This window comes from Schistocerca nitens, chromosome 3, assembly GCF_023898315.1.
Source record: "Schistocerca nitens isolate TAMUIC-IGC-003100 chromosome 3, iqSchNite1.1, whole genome shotgun sequence".
NCBI classification, from domain to species: Eukaryota; Metazoa; Arthropoda; class Insecta; order Orthoptera; family Acrididae; genus Schistocerca; species Schistocerca nitens.
This window is the reverse complement of record NC_064616.1, coordinates 466,754,514-466,773,585: the sequence shown is the minus strand read 5'-3', so window position 1 is coordinate 466,773,585 and position 19,072 is coordinate 466,754,514. Positions and strand designations below refer to the sequence as shown.

The window sequence follows — 19,072 nt, the reverse complement described above, 5'->3', positions numbered from 1 at the left end:
CGTATATATCTCTAGGAAGAGTAAAAAATTTTGACTTCCTTACAAATGTTCCTGCATGACTCTTTATTGGTAATCTCTTTCATGATCTCCATTGCTCATTTTCTACTTTAAATGGTTATTTTGCAAAACTTGCGTTTCTGTAGAACATGATAACATATGGATAACAGACTATGATAGGCAGCACACAAAAAAAGGTAATTTTCAGCATTAAACAGCCAAGTTCAGAATTATGAAATAAAAAATACAAATGGTTTTCATGGAGACACTTTTTGAGGTGAGCTCAGCAAAGAGAAACATAATTGTGTCAGTGTTCAGTAGAACATAAGTTCTTTAATTTTTTTGTACACAATTAATATGTGTCTTCTGTGTACTATACAGGGTGTTTATTTTAACTTGGAACAACTAAATATCTCCAAAAATATGCATCACATGAAAAAATGTTCTGTATGAAAAGTTAATATCTGTAAAGGGGACATCTGTTTGCGCTAGAACTGCCCCCCCCCCCCCCCTCCCCCCAACATGTCCAGCCCAACTTTTTATTTTCAAAGGGAACTCACAATTATTAATGTAGATTTGGATTCTATACCAAAAATACCTGGTGTTTAACCAAAACATATAGCCATTCATGGTAGATGGCACTGTGATTGACAAAATTAAAATTTTCCACTTACTGCAATTAAGAACCGATGCATTTGATTCTACATTACATTTGCGATAAAAACATAATTTTTTTTTGTTCTGAACAGCTGATGATTTGTTAATTAAGTTTTGCAAATTTTATTGTACAAATAAACTTTTATAGTAAGACATTTAAACTTTGGCAAATACACTACTTTTAACACAATTTAGTTTCCAGTTCCATTCAGATTTGATTTCGATGAGTACCCAGACCACTGGGAATCAGCCCCTTATTTTTGGAAGGCACATCGAATGGAGAAAGATGTTATATGTTACTGCAAGAAGAGATACCAATTCTGTTGGATGATGCCTCCATGTAGTGCGACAGAGCATGTTGTTTCAATATGATGGTTGTCTGATACATAACTCTGCAATAGCCGAAGCTGCATTAAATCAGAATTTCAATAGTTGCTTGATTGGAAGAAGCGCTCCATTAAAGTGACCTGCCAGATCACCTGACCTTACATCTACATCTACATCTATATGGATACTCTGCAACTCACATTTATGTGGCTGGCAGAGGGTTCATCTAACCACCTTCACAATTCTCTATTATTTCAATCTCGTATAGTGCACGGAAAGAACGAACACCTATATCTTTCCGTACAAGCTCTGATTTCCCTCATTTTATCGTGGTGATCATTTCTCCCTATGTAGGTCAGTGTCAACAAAATATTTTCGCATTTGGAGGAGAAAGTTGGTGATTGGTATTTCATGAGAAGATTCCGCGCAACAAAAAACGTATTTCCTTTAATGATGTCCAGCCCAAATCCTGCATCATTTCTGTGACACTCTCTCCCATATTTTGTGATAATACAAAATGTGCTTCTCTTCTTTGAACTTTTTCGATGTACTCCGTCAGTCCTATCTGGTAAGGATCACACACCGCACAGCAGTATTCTAAAAAGGGGACGGACAAGTGTAATGTAGGTAGTCTCCTTAGTAGATCTGTTACATTTTCTAAGTGTCCTGCCAATAAAACGCAGTCTTTGGTTAGCCTTCCCCACAACATTTTCTACGTGTTCCTTCCAATTTAAGTTGTTCGTAATTGTAGTACCTACGTATTTAGTTGAATTTACAGCTTTTGGATTAGAATGATTTATCATGTAACTGAAGTTTTAAAAATTCCTTTTAGCACTCATGCGATGCTTTGACACTTTTTGTTATTTAGCCGAGCGGTTCTTGGCGCTACAGTGTGGAACCGCGCGACTGCTATGGTCGCAGGTTCGAATCCTGCCTTGGGCATGGGTGTGTGTGATGTCCTTAGGTTAATTAGGTTTAAGCAGTTCTAAGTTCTAGGGGACTGATGACCTCAGAAGTTAAGTCCCATAGGGCTCAGAGCCATTTGAACCATTTTTGTTATTTAGGGTCAACTGCCAATTTTTGCACTATTCAGATATCTTTTCTAAATCGTTTTGCAATTTCTTTTGATCTTCTGATGACTTTATTAGACAATAAATGACAGCGTCATCTGCAAACAACCTAAGATGGCTGCTCAGATTGTTTCCCAAATCGTTTATATAGATAAGGAACAGCAAAGGGCCTATAACACTATCTTGGGGAATGCCAGAAATCACTTCTGTTTTACTAGTTGACTTTCCATCAATTACTACGAACTGTGACCTTTCTGGCAGGAAATCAACAATACAGTCACATAACTGAGGCGATACACCATAAGCACGCTATTTCACTACAAGCTACTTGTGCGGTACAGTGTCAAAAGCCTTCCGGAAATCCAGAAATACAGAATCGATCTCAAATCCCTTGTCAATAGCACTCAACACAACATGTGAATAAAAGAGCTAGTTGAGTTTCACATGAACGATGTTTTCTAAACTCATGTTGACTGTGTGTCAATAGATAGTTTTCTTCGAGGCAATTCATAATGTTTGAACACGATATATGTTCCAAAATCCTGCTGCATATTGACATTAAGGATATGGACCTGTAATTTAATGTATTACTCCTACTATCTTTCTTGAATACTGGTGTGACCTGTCAACTTTCCAGTCTTTGGGTACGGATCTTTCGTCGAGCGAATGGTTGTATGTGAGTGTTAAGTATGGAGCTAATGCATCAGCATACTCCAAAAGGAACCTAATTGGTATACAGTCTGGACCAGAAGACTTGCTTTTATTAAGTGATTTAAGTTGCTTCACTACTCCGAGGATATTTACTTTTACATTACTCATGTTGGCAGCTTACGCCTCCAGAATTTTTCTTGTGGGGTTATGTTAAGGACAAAATATATTATGCAGAAATATTAACTATCTGACAGGGTGAGAGGCAAGGGAATCACCAAAACCAAGCATCACGATGGGAATAGAAAACTATTACAACCATGTAGGCATTCCTCGATCACACTAAAAATACTTTATTAACAAGACACTTAAATGTCTAACCATAAAAGTTTTACTGCACAATCAAATTTGCAAAACTAAATTTAATTTTTAACATAAAATCAACTCTTTAGAACAAATAAGTTTACATTTTTATCGCAAATGTAATGTAGGATCAAATACATCAGTTCTTAATTGCAATAATTGGAAAAACTGAATTTTGTCAATTTACAGTGCCATCTACCATGAATGGATAAATGTTTTGGGTAAACCCTTGCTAGGTATATTTTTGGCATAGAATCTGAATCTGCAATAAAAATGGGGGTTCCCATTTGAAAATAAAAAGTTGACCTCCTTGGGGGAGAGGGGCTTAGGTGTGGCCAGTTTTAGCACACACATATGGCCCCTTTGAAAATATTAGCTTTTCATCTGGGATTTTTTTGTATGATGTGTATTTTTGGAGTTATTTGTTCAAGTTAAAACAAACACCCTGTACAACTCTTTCCATGCAATCCATATCACTGTCTAACGGGTCACAGGATGAATAAATATTATTATTTATAGTGAAGTTATACAGTCCACACTGAAATCACAAATGACACTAATTTAGTATGACTTATTCATGCTCTCTTTTAAAGAGAGTTACAAGGTATTACATACCTCATGCCTAAATAGTCTCCATATATTCAAGACAATACGACCAACGATCTTTATCTCAGCTGAAAATTCAACCATGTCACCATCTGTGTCATTGTCCCTCAGTTTACTCTCCTTGACTGCAGTTGGTACACGTGAGATTTCTGGGCATAAGTTCATCTCAAGTGCAAATGCTCGTTTGAACACATAACCCCAAGACAACATTTCTACCTGAAAAATAATGGGAAGCTTTCAAAGAAGTATTTATTTCTTTTTTCAACATAAAATTAGTTGAAAATATCATGATTCACTGACCACAGTAAAGAAAAATGACTAGCTTGTGTATGAAATAAAAGGTGGCCCTTAAAAGCAGGCACATTCATTATAAAAGAGCATATAAAAGAGGGTCATAAGCAACAGTTTTCCTTGGAGTAGTAGTGCTGCTTTGTGATATTTTGTAACTTTATACACTAAAAGGACAATTTATGGAATATTGCAATGAGTACCTATCAAGAGGTCAAAATGGGGTATTTTAGTTCTTTTGTTACATGATCATATCTGCTACTGCTACATTTATTGGTGTGTGTGTGTGTGTGTGTGTGTGTGTGTGTGTGTGTGTGTGAGTGTGTGTGTGTGTGTGTGAGTGAGCTTGCATCAGTGTGAGTTGATGTGTGGAGGCCGAGCAACAGTGTGGTATGCAGGTGTGTATAGTGTGGATAATGTTTGATACGCCTGGCGCACCATTAGTAGATGCCGCCGGAGGTGAAGTTGCGGTTCACCTGCCTCTGCACAGAGGCTCGGTATGGGGCTGGTTCTGAACGCCCCAGTGGCCAACCGAATCCCCTCATGGTGCACCACATCCAACAGTAGGAACAAATATGTCTGTATAGGCATATACTATACATCATTAGGGTGGACTGCAGAATATTTATTTCTTTATGTTGTAGGACAGTTCTTGCAGAATATAAATACTTTTTGGTTAATGAAGATCACTCAGCAATAAACAGAAGCATTGAATTGTCAGTAGGCACACACAAAAGAAAGAAACTTGCTAGCTTTTGGAGTTATTCTTTGCAACTCATCATAGGATAACTCGGAAAGCTAGTAAGTTTTTTTCTTTGTGTGTGTCTGTCAACAACTCAATGCTCAATGGCCTCTTTTAATCCAAAAGTATTAATTTATTTACATTTTCTTTGCATGGAGTCATCACAATGATGACTTTTGCAACTGTCAGAAATAATATGGATGGATGGATATGGAGTTATGGGCGCTCAACAGTGTAGTCTTTAGCGCCCGAACGGAAACAACAATGGACGAGTGTCACTAAAATGCAGCAAGTGCAAAAATAGGATTAAAATTATAGGTGAAAGTCTACAGAGGCAGTTTGCACGTCAACAGTAGCAAGGAGGAAAGCAGCACATAATGAGGAGAACTGCAAGAGAACGGAAGGGAAGGGGTTAAAATTCAACACATAGCACTTGTTTGGAACTGGCCTGTTACAAGAATAAAAAGGAGTGGTAAGCCACTCGGCAACACACTAAAAATTCCAACCTAAAATTTTTGGCTGAAGTCCAGAAACATCACAGTACCTTAAAACTTCCTTGACACTCGCCTCGTCATCGGCTAAAATCGAGGGCAGATCCCCACTAATATTAACATCCGCCCTGACAAAATGATATAAATCACACTCAAGTAAAATGTGGCGTACAGTGATTCGTACGCCACAGGCATCACATAGACGGGGTTCCTCTCGCCGTAGTAAGAAGGCATGCGTAAGAGGACAGTGCCCTATGCGAAGACGTGTAAGGGTCACTTCGTCACGCCTAGGTGACCGGCAGGAGGAACACCACGGCTGGATGGTGGGTTTCACCAACCGCAGCTTATATCCCCTCACCGCCAGCCATTCCTCCTCCCACAATTGCATATACTTCCGCCGCAGCACAGAAACGACACCTTGCAAAGGAATAGAACATTGTGTCACCTCCGGTAACCTGCAGGCGTCCTTGGCAGCTCTGTCAGCTTGTTCATTTCCCCGTATGCCCACATGCCCTGGCACCCAGCAAAAGGACACTTGCTTGCCCTGTCGTTGGAGGATGTACAGTTGGTCGTAAATCAGCTGTTACAACTTCTCCGCTAGGTACAGGTTCTGCAGTGACTGTAATGTGCTCAGTGAGTCAGAGCAAATTAGGAAGTGTTGGCCCCGAGTAAACCGTATCTGCTCCAATGCCTTTAGGATCGCGTGAAGTTCAGTGGAAAAAACAGTGTATTCCTGGGGAAGGCGAATCCTGATGACACAGTCGGGGAACACGACTGAGCAGCCAAGAAAATCCCCCTGTAGGGATCCATCAGTGTAGACTACTGTAAAATCATGATGCCTGTCTAAAATGTTAAAAAACAAAGATTGGAAAGTAAAATCTGATGTACTGTCTTTCTTAAAATTTGCCAAATCTAAAATCAGTGTGGATCTCTGGAGGAACCAAGGTGGATATCTGCTCCAACCTCGACGTGAAACATTAAAACCGGCCACACCCATCTCTAAAATGCAATCTTTTGCACAAATCCCATAGGGCCTTGTTGCTCGTTGCCGGTTGCGAAAAAGCCTTTCCAGTGGAGGCCGAGCAACAGTGTGGTATGCAGGTGTGTATAGTGTGGATAATGTTTGATACGCCTGGCGCACCATTAGTAGACGCCGCCGGAGGTGAAGTTGTGGTTCACCTGCCTCTGCACAGAGGCTCGGTATGGGGCTGGTTCTGAACGCCCCAGTGGCCAACCGAATCCCCTCATGGTGCACCACATCCAACAGCTTCAAATAAGTGGGTCTTGCAGACCCATACACCATGCATCCATAATCAAGCCGGGACCGCACGAAGGCTCTGTAAAACCGGAGCAGACAAGTCCTGTCTGCTCCCCATGTGTGGTGACTAAGACATTTTAAAATAGACAGCGCCTTAAGAGACCGTTTTTTCAGTTCCTTAATGTGTGGCAGCCACGTAAGCTTAGAATCAAAAGTGAGGCCCAGAAACTTCACCGTGTCTTTACAATTCAGAACGGTGTCCCTCATCCTCAACTCAGGCAAGTCAAAAATGGAATGAGAACGGTTAAAAAGAACACACACCGACTTATCAGTTGAAAACTTAAAACCGCTCTTCTGTGCCCATTCATCCAAACGTCGCAGAGTGAGTTGCAACTGACGATTCGTCGTTGCAAGGCTTGAAGAAGAGCAAAATACAGAGAAATTGTCCACAAACAAGGAACATTGCACAGGACTTTTCACAACAGACGTAATACTGTTAATAGCAATAGCAAAGACCATCGCACTTAAAACACTACCTTGAGGGACACCGTTCTCTTGTTCAAAGTGACTAGACAGTATGTCTCCGACTCTGTACCGAAAATAACGTGGCGACAGGAAGGACCGAATAAAATTGGGAAGACATCCACGAAAACCCCATTCGTGGAGCTGCCTGATGATAAGATGCCTCCAAGTAGTGTCGTATGCCTTTTCAATGTCAAAAAATATTCCCAACAGGTGATGCTGGCGCAGGAAAGCCTGTTGTATAGCCGCCTCCAGGAGGGCCAGGTTATCAAAGGTGGAGCGATACCTCCTGAACCCACGCTGAAAGCGACTAAGGAGTTGTCTGGATTCTAACATCCAGACAAGACGGCGGTTGACCATCCGCTCCAAGGTCTTTCCCACGCAGCTAGTGAGGGCAACACTACGGTAACTACCCGGGCACATGCGGTCTTTCCCAGGTTTTAAAAGAGGAAATAAAATTGCTTCACGCCACGAGTCGGGGAAGTGACCAGACATCCAAACTCTGTGAGGTGCCGCAGCATGCTATAGTGGATTCTATCCTGACCAGGGGATGTATCATGAGCCCCACACAATGCAGAATCCAGTTCCCACATGGAAAATGAGCAGTTGTACTCTTCTGTATTGGGTGAGCGGAAGTCAAAACTGCTCCTCTCAGCAGCCACTCTGTGGGGCTGGAAAGCTGGATTCTGACTGGCGGTTGCAGTAATAGCTGCAAAATGAGCCGCCATAGACTGGGCAATATCTTTTGGGGTCGTTTGGAGAGTACCATTCCACATTATAACAGGCATAGGGCACCTCCCACCTCTCCCAGAAATCCTCCTTATGGTCTCCCATACAATGGAACTTCGTGTAGAACGATTAATGGTGTTCAGGAACTGCTGCCACGACCTCTTCTTGCTCTCTCATATAATCCGATGACACTTTGCCCTCGCCACCCGAAAGGCTGCAAGGTTCTCTACAGTTGGCCGGCAATTGAACCTACGCAGAGCGGCATTCGTCGCTCCACCAAGGGACAGGCTGCCGCTTCGGTTGTCCCATGGACTGTGGGATGGACGCTTCACTGGCGCGGTGAATCACTTCAGTAACATGATCCACCCATTCCTGGACACTGACCCGATGTTCCAACTGGGCTAGTTGACTATACAGTGCCCAGTTGGCTCTACGGAGCACCCATCGAGGCGGTTTCCTTTCCGGTTCCACTGCATGTGGCAGGTGAATCCGGATGGGGAAGTGATCACTGCCGTGTAAGTCATCAACCACTTCCCATGCAGCAGTGTGGGCGATGGCTGGAGAGCAAAGCGATAGATCAATGGCAGAGAACGACCCAGTTGCAATGCAAAAATGCGTTCTTTGACCTGTATTTAGCAAATAGGCACTGGAAGACAGAAGAAGCCTCTCGATTGCTCTACCCCTGGGGCAAGTACTCACAGAGCCCCAAAGCACATTGTGTGCATTAAAATCACCACAGAGGATGAAGGGGTGGGGGAGCTGTGTAAGAAGATCACTGAGAGCCTCTTCGTCGAGCACATCATGTGGGGGCAGGTAAAGCGAACATACTGTTAGCATATGACGCACATGTACTAATATTGCAACTGCCTGTAAATTCGTCGTGAGAGAGAGAGGCGAGGAGTGGTAGTCGGTGTTGACGAAGATACCTACTCCTCCTCAAGCTCTCTGTCCACTCATGTCGTCCTTTGTGTGGAGGAGATAACCATGTAGCTCAGGGGTGTATGTTTCACTGAAATTTGTCTCTTGCAGACATACACACATAGGTCTATCCTGAATCAATAGACGTAGTTCCTCCACATGTGTCCTGAACCCTTGCAGGTTCCATTGCAATATGGGAGCCATCATGGTGGTTGTATTTTCTGCCTCTCTTTCCGCCGAGGTGGGGAGACTGCAGCGGGTGAAGGCTCAGTCTTGGGGTGAGATGATTGCCCCATATTCTCAGACTCCGTCAGCTCTGGGGAAGAGTCTGATGAAGCGTCTAGTGGGACCACATTAACATGATCCGAGGGTTTACCAGCCGATTTAATCTGTTGGTGCTGCTTGATGTGTGCTTTCCTTTGTTTTGGCGGCTTTGCTAGAACTGGAGCAGGGGTGTTTATGACAACGCTGGGCTTTGGAACAGCCTCAGCAATCGGAGCTGCCTGGGGCTCTTCAATGCTAGCTACTGTACCTTTCTCTGGTGTTTGAGGAGGGGCTACAGGCTCTGATACACTTGCTGCCTTGCAAGTGCACTGACACGTGCAGGTGTTCATGCCAACACTAACAACCTCCGTCTGTGTAGATGCATCGACTTTTGGAGGCAGCTTCTGAACAATGGAAGCAAAAGACGTAACGAATGTGGGTGGCTGCATGGTCTTAAAGATCTTTTTGGCTTCACTGTAGGGGATATGCTTAGTTGTTTTTATTTCTTGTATTTTACATTCCTCTAGGAAGATTCTACAGTCCCTACTCCAAACAGGGTGGCTTTCAGAACAGTTTATACATCTGACAGGCGATGAACAGTCAATTGCGTCATGGGCAGCCTTACTGCAGTTGCCACACATCGCTTCTCCTTTACACCCTAGAGTTGTATGCCCAAAACGCTGGCACTTAAAACAGCGCATTGGGTTTGGGACATACGACCGGACGTTTAGTCGAAGAAATCCTGCCTTGACGTGTTCTGGGAGTTTGGGGGTATTGAAAGTAAGAATGAAGGAGTCAGATTTCACCAGGTTCCCATCCACCCTTTTCATGATGTTCTGAACGTCAACAATTCCCACCTGAGCCCACTCACTCTTTAATTCTTCTACAGGAATGTCAACAAGATCCCTACAGGTAACAACACCCTTACTGGAGTTCAGGGTGCTGTGAATCTCTGTATCGATCGTGTATTCCCCCAAGCTTTTAGCTGTTTGAAGGTTAATTGCTTGCTGAGCAGTTGATGTTTCAACAAGCAGTGTCCCATTCCGTAAACGCTTCACTGATTTTAAAGTGCCAGCTGTTCCTTCTAGACCCTTTTGGATATAGAATGGCGAAACCTTTTCAAAGGAACCCTCTTTCCTTTTTATTATTAAAAACACATTGTGGTTGTCAGTATGTGCTCTGTTACTCTGAACTGCTGTACGTTTGCTGACGCCTGAGTCAGGAGGACTGGCTAACCGAGCCCTCTTGCTGGATTGGGCGGTCGTGCCTACCAGCGGTCCACCCATCCCACTGACCAGCGAAAAATTAGAAGGAGGAAAAGAGGAAGAATTCGTGGTATCCATGGTCGTCCCACAAGCAGCTAGGGAAACTTATGTCCATCCAGACGGAGCCCCGCATGCCTGGATAGGCCTTGTACAACTGAGGTGCGGCAGGTTCCCCAGAGGCTGCCCGCTAGCGACTGTTCCACCTCAACAGCCATGCATCTTGTCGGCGCGCAGCACACCTTAAGATTGAAGGGTTTTTTATAGAGGTATGTACCGTCCTCGCGATCCAGGCAATCAAGCCAAGATCCCCGGTCCCTACGACACACAACGTTCCACCGTTGCGCCACACGGTAGTCGCTGAAGCATGCCCAGAGCTTATGGTATCTGCAGACTGGCGGCGCACACCAGTCCACAGCTCGAGGACCCCGGGTTCGCCAAGCCCGTACCCAGCAAACGAATGCTGAGCCCCCTGAGGGCAGAAATAATAGTACAACAATAATTATACTTACAAATATATTATATACAGTAACTGTTGCATCTTACATCTGTTTTATACATTTATTATGTTACAGTGTTTGATGTTACAGTCGGTATCTTAAAATTCACTGAATGAATATAAACATTTTTCTATCAGAAAAATTTTTAATTTTGTGTTAAAACTAGTCTCTGTACATGTCCTTTGAGAGTTCAGTAGTTTGTTAAACCAAATCAAACCAATGATGTATGGGCTTATACCTGTCATTTTTCAAGCTGTTCTTATCGAGAAATAATAGTATTTTGTCCTGTTATTGTGATCACGTACATCACTGCACTTAATAACTTCCACAGGTTGACTCATAAAAATGCAACTAATTGAAATATGTATAAAGAATATATTGCAAGGTATTTGTGGTTCACGAACACTTCATGGCATGAATCTCTGTGACCTATCAAATGTATAAGCCTTAATACTTATTTCTGTAACAGCAGTATTCTTTTTAAGTGGGCATCAGCTCCACAGCACCATAGTTTGTTCCCATAATTAAGTAAGCGATAAATCAGTCCATAATATACTATTTTCAATGTTTGGCTAGGAAGTATCTTTGAGAACTAAGCTGATGTAAGAAACTGCTGACTTTTCCACACAAACAATTTACAAGGTTTGTCCACTGCAAATTTTCATCAACATACACCACCACAAATGTAAGTGTCACTGTTTACATTTTATTCATCTGAGAGAACAATATGCCAGTACCTTTAATCATGTGAATAATATAGGTGAATATTTCCATGGGTGTGGTACTATCATCTGTATCTTGATGCAATTTTTGGCAGCTACAGGAATGTTGTATTCTGTGCACAGGAAAGTGGATCAGGTTATTCAGAATGAATGGTAAGGAATGTTGCTATGGGGAATTTGTTTAGATCACAAATTTGCCCATCCACATGGTGGAGGTGGCACACATGGTCTGTTTCAATATGCTAGGAGTTCAAGTTTCTCCATGCAACACACAGGTCAGAACTCATATCAAGCACTTTTCATTTGTTCTTTTCACAGAAATATTTTGTCAGAAAGACTTTTGCAGACAGTGCTGAAATTCAAGAGGTATTGATGAAGTGGCTGACAGAACTGGCAGAACACTTCTACAGTAATGGTATATAAATGAAAAGTCCATACCCTGGCCCATAAAATGTACATGTACACACCAAGTTAATTTTAAAATAATAATTATGAAGGTCTGAATTTTTACATTCCAGCCAGTCCTCAGACTTAGAAGTTTAGTGCTCTAACAAGGACAAGCAAGGTAACTATAACATTGTCAGGAGTATGAACATATCACTTTACTTTATTCTGAGAGTAGTTTTGATAGCATTATTGTCACCTGGTGAGTCTGACAACACATCATCTTGGTTTAGTGAGTGTACAAAGATGTATAAATTGACATTACCCACGTTAAAAGTTTGGTAGAAAAACCTTATGTAATTGAGTTTACTGTTATTATCTGCCATGAATAATTAAGTATTAAGTAATTGTATAATTGTATACATATATCAGTATCTACAAACAGAAGCATAAAGTTTAATAATTTAGCATATGTAAAAACTTACCTGTATTAGAAACGTTACAGATATGTATAAATTCACGTACATTACATTTACGCCTATCACTGGCAGAGATTAAGACATTAAAAAAGGAAACAAAAGAAGATACGATTTTTAAAAAATCACACAGACATTTGCCTAAAGTGAAGAAACGGACTATTAATAAATTTTCACTACCTTTTGATTAATTTCTGCTGGTGATAAATTGTCCAAAGCAAATAATTTTTTTTAAAGTACAGTATTACAGTGTATTCATTTGAGTGAAAAATTACACAATATGATTGTTTTAAGAAATTTCATAAACAAATAGATTTTTTGAAATCTCTTTCATACCTGACTTATGCTATTAAACAATATGTACCAACATAAAAAAAATAATTGATATAAATTCCATCTTTGTGCAAGGCCCTCATATGTAAACAGTGTTTGTACAGAAACAATTAAAATGTGAATATAAATTATTATTTTCTGTAATTTTAAGCTTTATGTGCATCAAAACTATCTAATCAAAGCAATTCTTTACATTAACAGAGTAATGGAAAGTCCTTGATGAAATGTATCTAACATAAAGAGTAAAGGCAACAACTCACTGAATAGCTGAAGTGCAGAGTTGTCAATAGGTCCTTAAATAAGACTGAAATATAGCTAGTGATGGACAGGGAAACAGAGGAAGATGGAGACTGTGGAGAAAAGGTTGTAAGTGCACCTTGTCTCATTTTTTCTCTCACCCACTCCATGAAACAACCCCTCACCCCAGCTGAGGTCTTGTGATGGCACAGCGTAAGTTGTACATCTGTATGTTTACTGTACAGCTCTGAAGAAAAAAAATCATATGAAGCTTGCAGTGTTCTCAGCCTGGTTTATGTGGCTATCAAGAACTCAGCACCTTAATTATTTGGTGAGTTGTTATCTTTACTCCTTAAATTATTTATGATCCTCCTGAAGAAAAAATAATGATTGGGCATACCAAATGCATTCAATATTTATTTTTGTATACCATGAATTTCCTTAAATGTTAGGCAACTGGCAACTGATTCCCTCCGGCTAGATAAGCTGGTGCCAAAATATGCCAATTATGAAAATAAATAGAAGATCATACAAATAAATGTTCTGAAATTACTTGCCTTTACATTTATAATCACTTCTAAATTATTATTTGTCCCAAAATAATTTAAATCACAACAAATACTTCTGTTGAAGCAGAGTAACAAGTAAACAGCTAACTTTCAATATATTTTACAATCAAATAGATGCACTATGTTTTCACCTCATATCCTGCCAAAATGTCTGGATCCCATGTTTTCACCAAGGTTATAAGTTCCTGTAGAAGGATTTTCTCATTTGGCACAATGCAGGCACTGCAATTAACAGCTGTTGATTTGAAAAGATGACTTCTGAATGTTTCACACTCTGAATCCACAGGAAATTTATTCACAGCAATAATCCCTGTACAAAAAGATCAGCTGCTAAGATAAATAATGTTATAACTGTCACTTATAATAAATTAAATGGTTTCAGAAACTATAAAACTATTACACTTATACAACAAGAGTTAGATTTAACATGAAATTTAAGCTGTACAGTAGAATTATGTCATGACTGGGATACTATAAAACTAGATAGTGTTTTATGATTGAAGCCGGTCATTGTTTATTTCGCAGCATGATATTTCAACAGATCATCATCAACCTATTTTACATTTAATTCTCTTTTTTAGGTATGTTGTTATACTTTCATAGAGTGGAGACATGGAGAAAATAAATTAACATAGTTTTCACGCATCTTAATTTATAGTAATACCCAGTTCTCTTTGAATACAGAAACATTTTGTTGCTTTTCATTCCTTCCTATTCTCTATTCATCAGTTTGAAAGACATTCTGGTATCAACTGATGGCAGTGTGGTGCTGCACTTTGGTGAAAGCACTGGGTGACTCTGATGGATGGCGGTCACATGCCCATGTTCTTTGATAGCAAAACACATCGTGGAGTCCTCTGGGTAAGTGTGCTGGCTGTTTCTACACTAACACACAGTGCAGGATTTTCTTACTCGTGCTATGTTTTGTGACCTATCACTAAGACAACTGTTAGTTCTTCTACTAGAAGCTATTTCTACATGATGTCACAGTTTTACTTGTGACACTGTTGCCCCTTTGTGTGTTGGTGGTGTGGAATCTGCATGTGGTGACAACCCATTACCTACTGACTGTAGGTATGACAGATGCACCTTGTGGAACTAACAAGTCAACATCAAAAACACATTTTGTCACTGATGCACTTTCAAAAGTCTGCACATGTGAAGAACCTTGCTTAAACTAGGTTCAAACTGAGTGCTAGCCCAAACTTCATACCTGCGAGCTGGATGCACGATCACATCTCAAATTAATGATTTGGCATAAGACTTATTGCAGTGTCAGCAAAGAAAACTGCACTGTCGACTAAGACCTTGTGGATCGGGTAACCAGGATTTATGTGACAGGCTTGCTTTCTTCTGGCACTGGTTGAAACTTGGTACAGTAATCACTACATGTGGCTGCATTTAAAATAAATGGACAACAAATTGCACAACATGTCAAGCAAGAAGCTGTTAGGTTGTATAAGTTGTCAATATTTGAAAACCAGTTCATAAATTTAAATACTGGAACACAATAACGAAGCATTCTGAACATGAGTATAAGAAATATTGCTAGCCTTGCAAAACAGCAGACACTACTGGCGGTATGTATTCCAAGCTTCCTTGAAATCGCCAAACACTGGAATGTAGCTGCTGACAACAAACTGTTGATGTTAATGGTGAAACATTATTCTGCTTGTTGCTTTTGCTTTTAAGGATGTGTACTCTAGAACTGTATCCCACCTGAGCAACAATAATATGCTTAGTGGATGACAATTTACATTTCAGAAGAATTGCTCAATTGAGACTGCCACTTACACAACCACTCACCAAATTTTACAAGCACTAAATAGCAAAATAGCACCAGTGGGTAAACTGTGACCTACCTAAGGCATATGACTGTATGAATCCCAATATTGCCCTGGATAAACTGAAGTTTTATGGAATTACATACAACCAATGGATAATGTCATTTCTGACCAAAAGATTGCAAAAAGTTACAGTTAATAATTTAAACAATCTAAGCAAGGAGGATACCAGCTGCACCACCTATACCACTCCCAAGAGGAAGACTGAAGACAGACATGCATGGTGAACTGATGGTAACCGAACTGATGGCTGAAGACCTAAGAAGAAGAGGTAGAGGATATTCTTCTGACTGGAAAGAAATCACTCATGGGGGTCCGCAATGCTCAATCTTAGGTCCAATATTGTTTCTTATATATGTAAACGACCTTCCATCTAATATACAACAAGCAGAATTAGTCCTTTTAGGGATCTACATCTACATCTACATTTATACTCCACAAGCCACCCAATGGTGTGTGGCGGAGGGCACTTTATGTGCCACTGTCATTACCTCCCTTTCCTGTTCCAGTCGCGTATGGTTCGCAGGAAGAACGACTGCCAGAAAGCCTCCGTGCACGTTCGAATCTCTCTAATATTACATTTCTGATCTCCTCGGTAGGTTTAAGTAGGGGGAAGCAATATATTCGATACCTCATCCAGAAATGCACCCTCTCAAAACCTGGACAGCAAGCTACACCACGATGCAGAGCGCCTCTCTTGCAGAGTCTGCCACTTGAGTTTGCTAAACATCTCCGTAACGCTATCATGCTTACCAAATAACCCTGTGACGAAACATGCTGCTCTTCTTTGGACCTTCTCTATCTCCTCTGTCAACCCGATCTGGTATGGATCCCACACTGATGAGCAATTCTCAAGTATAGTCCGAACGAGTGTTTTGTAAGTCACCTCCTTCGTTGATGGACTATTTCTAAGGACTCTCCCAATGAATCTCAACCTGGCAACCACTCTAACAACAATTAATTTTATATGATCATTCCACTTCAAACCATTCCGTACGCATACTCCCAGATATTTTACAGAAGTAACTGCTGCCAGTGTTTGTTCCGTTATCATATAATCATACAATAAAGGATCATTCTTTCTATGTATTTGCAATACATTACATTTGTCTATGTTAAGGGTCAGTTGCCACTCCCTGCACCAAGTGCCTATCCACTGCAGATCTTCCTGCATTTCGGTGCAATTTTCTAATGCTGCAGCTTTTCTGTATCATCCGCGAAAAGCCGCATGGAACTATCGACACTATATACTAGGTCATTTATATATATTGTGAAGAGCAATGGTCCCATAACACTCCCCTGTGGCACGCCAGAGGTTACTTTAACGTCTGTAGACATCTCTCCATTGAGAACAACATCCTGTGTTCTGTTTGCTAAAAGTCTTCAATCCAGCTACACAGCTGGTCTGATATTCCGTAGGCTCTCACTTAGTTTATCTGGCGACAGTGCAGAACTGTATCGGAAGTCAAGGCCTTCCGGAAGTCAAGGAAAATGGCATCTACCTGGGAGCCTGTATCTAATATTTTCTGGGTCTAATGAACAAATAAAGCGAGTTGGGTCTCACACAATCACTGTTTCTGGAATCCATGTTGATTCCAACAGAGTAGATTCTGGGTTTCCAGAAATGACATGATACGCGAGCAAAGAACATGTTCCAAAATTCTACAACAGATCGATGTCAGAGATATAGGCCTATAGTTAGAGGTCTGCGCGGATGCGGATATCCGCGGTATTTGTTACTTGGCGGATAAAATCGTGACCGTCGGGGATATCCACGGGCCATCTGCAGATAATGAGCAAGGCATCTGCCCAGTACGTACGTTGCAATGTTAGTTGAAAACTTCAAGTCTGTTGACATTCTTGGAATCTTGCAGAGCCGGGTAGAGCGGATGCCTGTTGTCCTCAGCCCCTGGCTACGACCGACGTAGCTGTACCCAAGAGTCCTGCGCCTAATCCCTTTCCACGACCGTGCCTTTTGTGTGGCCTGTGAAGTGCTCTCTGGGTGGGAAACCTGCCCACTGTCTACCAGACAGGTGCCCATTGCAATTTTCTGCTGCCTTCAGTTAGCGCTTTGTAGTGACCGAGTGACAACGTGCATCGTAGCAAATATCAGTGAGAGATCTTTCTTCAAATGAACACCATACGATGGATCCAATTTCGTGTAAGATGAAAAAAGGTGATTTTACATTAGTGAAGGAAAACAAATTGAAATCGCCAATTTGGAAAAAATTCGGATACGTATTTGATGGCAACGAAAAGATAAAAGATATAGCGTCTTGTTTTACATGTAAAAAAGTATATTCCTACACTGGACACAAAAGTGGAACTTCAAATTTGCTAAAACATTCATGTGGGGCTGGACAAAGTAGCATAATTACTTATTTAAATACCAAGAGAGACGTGGAAGTTCCTGAAGTTCCGCCAAATTTGAAGACAGCCGCAACAGAAAAACTTATCAATCTTGTCAGCAAAGACATTTTACCATTCGAAGTTGCGTGTGGATCTGGGTTTCTCGAGACGGCACAGTTTCTTATTGATGTGGGGGCCAAGTACGGTGCAGTGAGTGCTAAGGAACTGCTACCGCATCCAACCACCATATCCAGAAATTTGTAGGAAATGGCCGATCGTCTGCGTGAAACTGTCTCCGCAGAAGTGAAGTATATATTCAGATATATAGGTCGAGCACTAACTGTCGATTTATGGACTGATTCGTACCGTAAAATAAACTATATGGGAGTGACTGCACATTATGTTAATTATGAAGAAGTGAAACTTGAGGATCGAGTGTTGTGCACCAGAAATTTTGAGAGTGAGATTAAAAAAAAAACAGAAGAAAATATTAAACTTGAATTAATTAAGATACTACGCTCGTTCGATTTATTCAGTGCTGTGAATAACATTGTGTTCGTTAAGGATAGAGGTCCCAGTATTGAGGTAGCACTTTGCCAATACAAGAGGCTCTCGTGCTCAGTACACATTCTTAATACTGTGCTGGAGCACACGACTCGAGGAGACGAGAATGATGAGAAGAGTGACTTGCAGCGACAAATAAATTCCTGTCGAGCTATCACAACTTTCTTTAAAAGATCTGGTCTGCAGAATTGCTTTCAGAAGTCATTGAAAGGAGATATAGAAACACGATGGAACAGTAAATTGGATATGTTTGAGTCTATTAATTCACAATGGTTTGAAGTTCTGTCAATTTTGACAGAGAAAAATGAAGATAATTTTATTGATTCTACAGACAAGAGGATGTTGGAAGATATAATAACCTTTCTGACACAATTTAAAATAGCTTCTTGTGATCTCAAAGCCTCGAAAGCCCCTACGCTTTATTTATGTATTTATGTGTGTTGTGGAAGTTAAAACTTCTCTCCTTCCTTGAAAAAAATGGTGGCGACAGCCCATTTCTGATAGATTTAAAGAGTACAGCCAAATCTATTTTAATCAGCAAATGGGACATAAGTTACCCATAAACTTGGAACGTTTTTGAATCCGAAAAACCTAAAATTTCTTAGCAGTGCCGAAAAAGATGAAGTTGTAAAGGAAGGAAATTATGTTGCGAGAAATTGTCCACAGTTAAAAGATAAGGAGGAAACATCATCTGGAATTCATGCAAAAAACAGAAGTCTGGCATACATTTTAATGAATTTGAAGATTCTTCAGAAGATGAATCGACGAGAGATTTTGACTTTGCGTCAGGTGAAATTCTCAGATATATGAATGATAAAGTCCAATTTTCGGTAGGCATCGAGCTGATAGCTTGGTGGCATGGATGTGAAAACGTCTATCCGCGTCTTTCCAAACTCGCATACGTCGTGCACTGCATTCCAGTGTCCAGCGCGCCATCTGAGAGAAGCTTCTC

At 40.9% G+C, this 19,072-nt stretch overlaps 1 protein-coding gene across 1 annotated transcript in view; it reads right to left on the bottom strand.

The window, feature by feature from the left end:
• Nucleotides 1-19,072, bottom strand: part of LOC126248392 (DNA polymerase zeta catalytic subunit) — a 227,444-nt gene that overhangs the window by 77,712 nt on the left and 130,660 nt on the right. The window contains exons 16-17 of the mRNA XM_049949342.1: nucleotides 13,495-13,673; nucleotides 3,678-3,884 (exon numbers count right to left, since the gene is read on the bottom strand). Of these exons, the coding sequence (XP_049805299.1) occupies nucleotides 3,678-3,884; nucleotides 13,495-13,673 (386 nt within the window). The remainder of the gene's footprint in view (nucleotides 1-3,677; nucleotides 3,885-13,494; nucleotides 13,674-19,072) is intronic.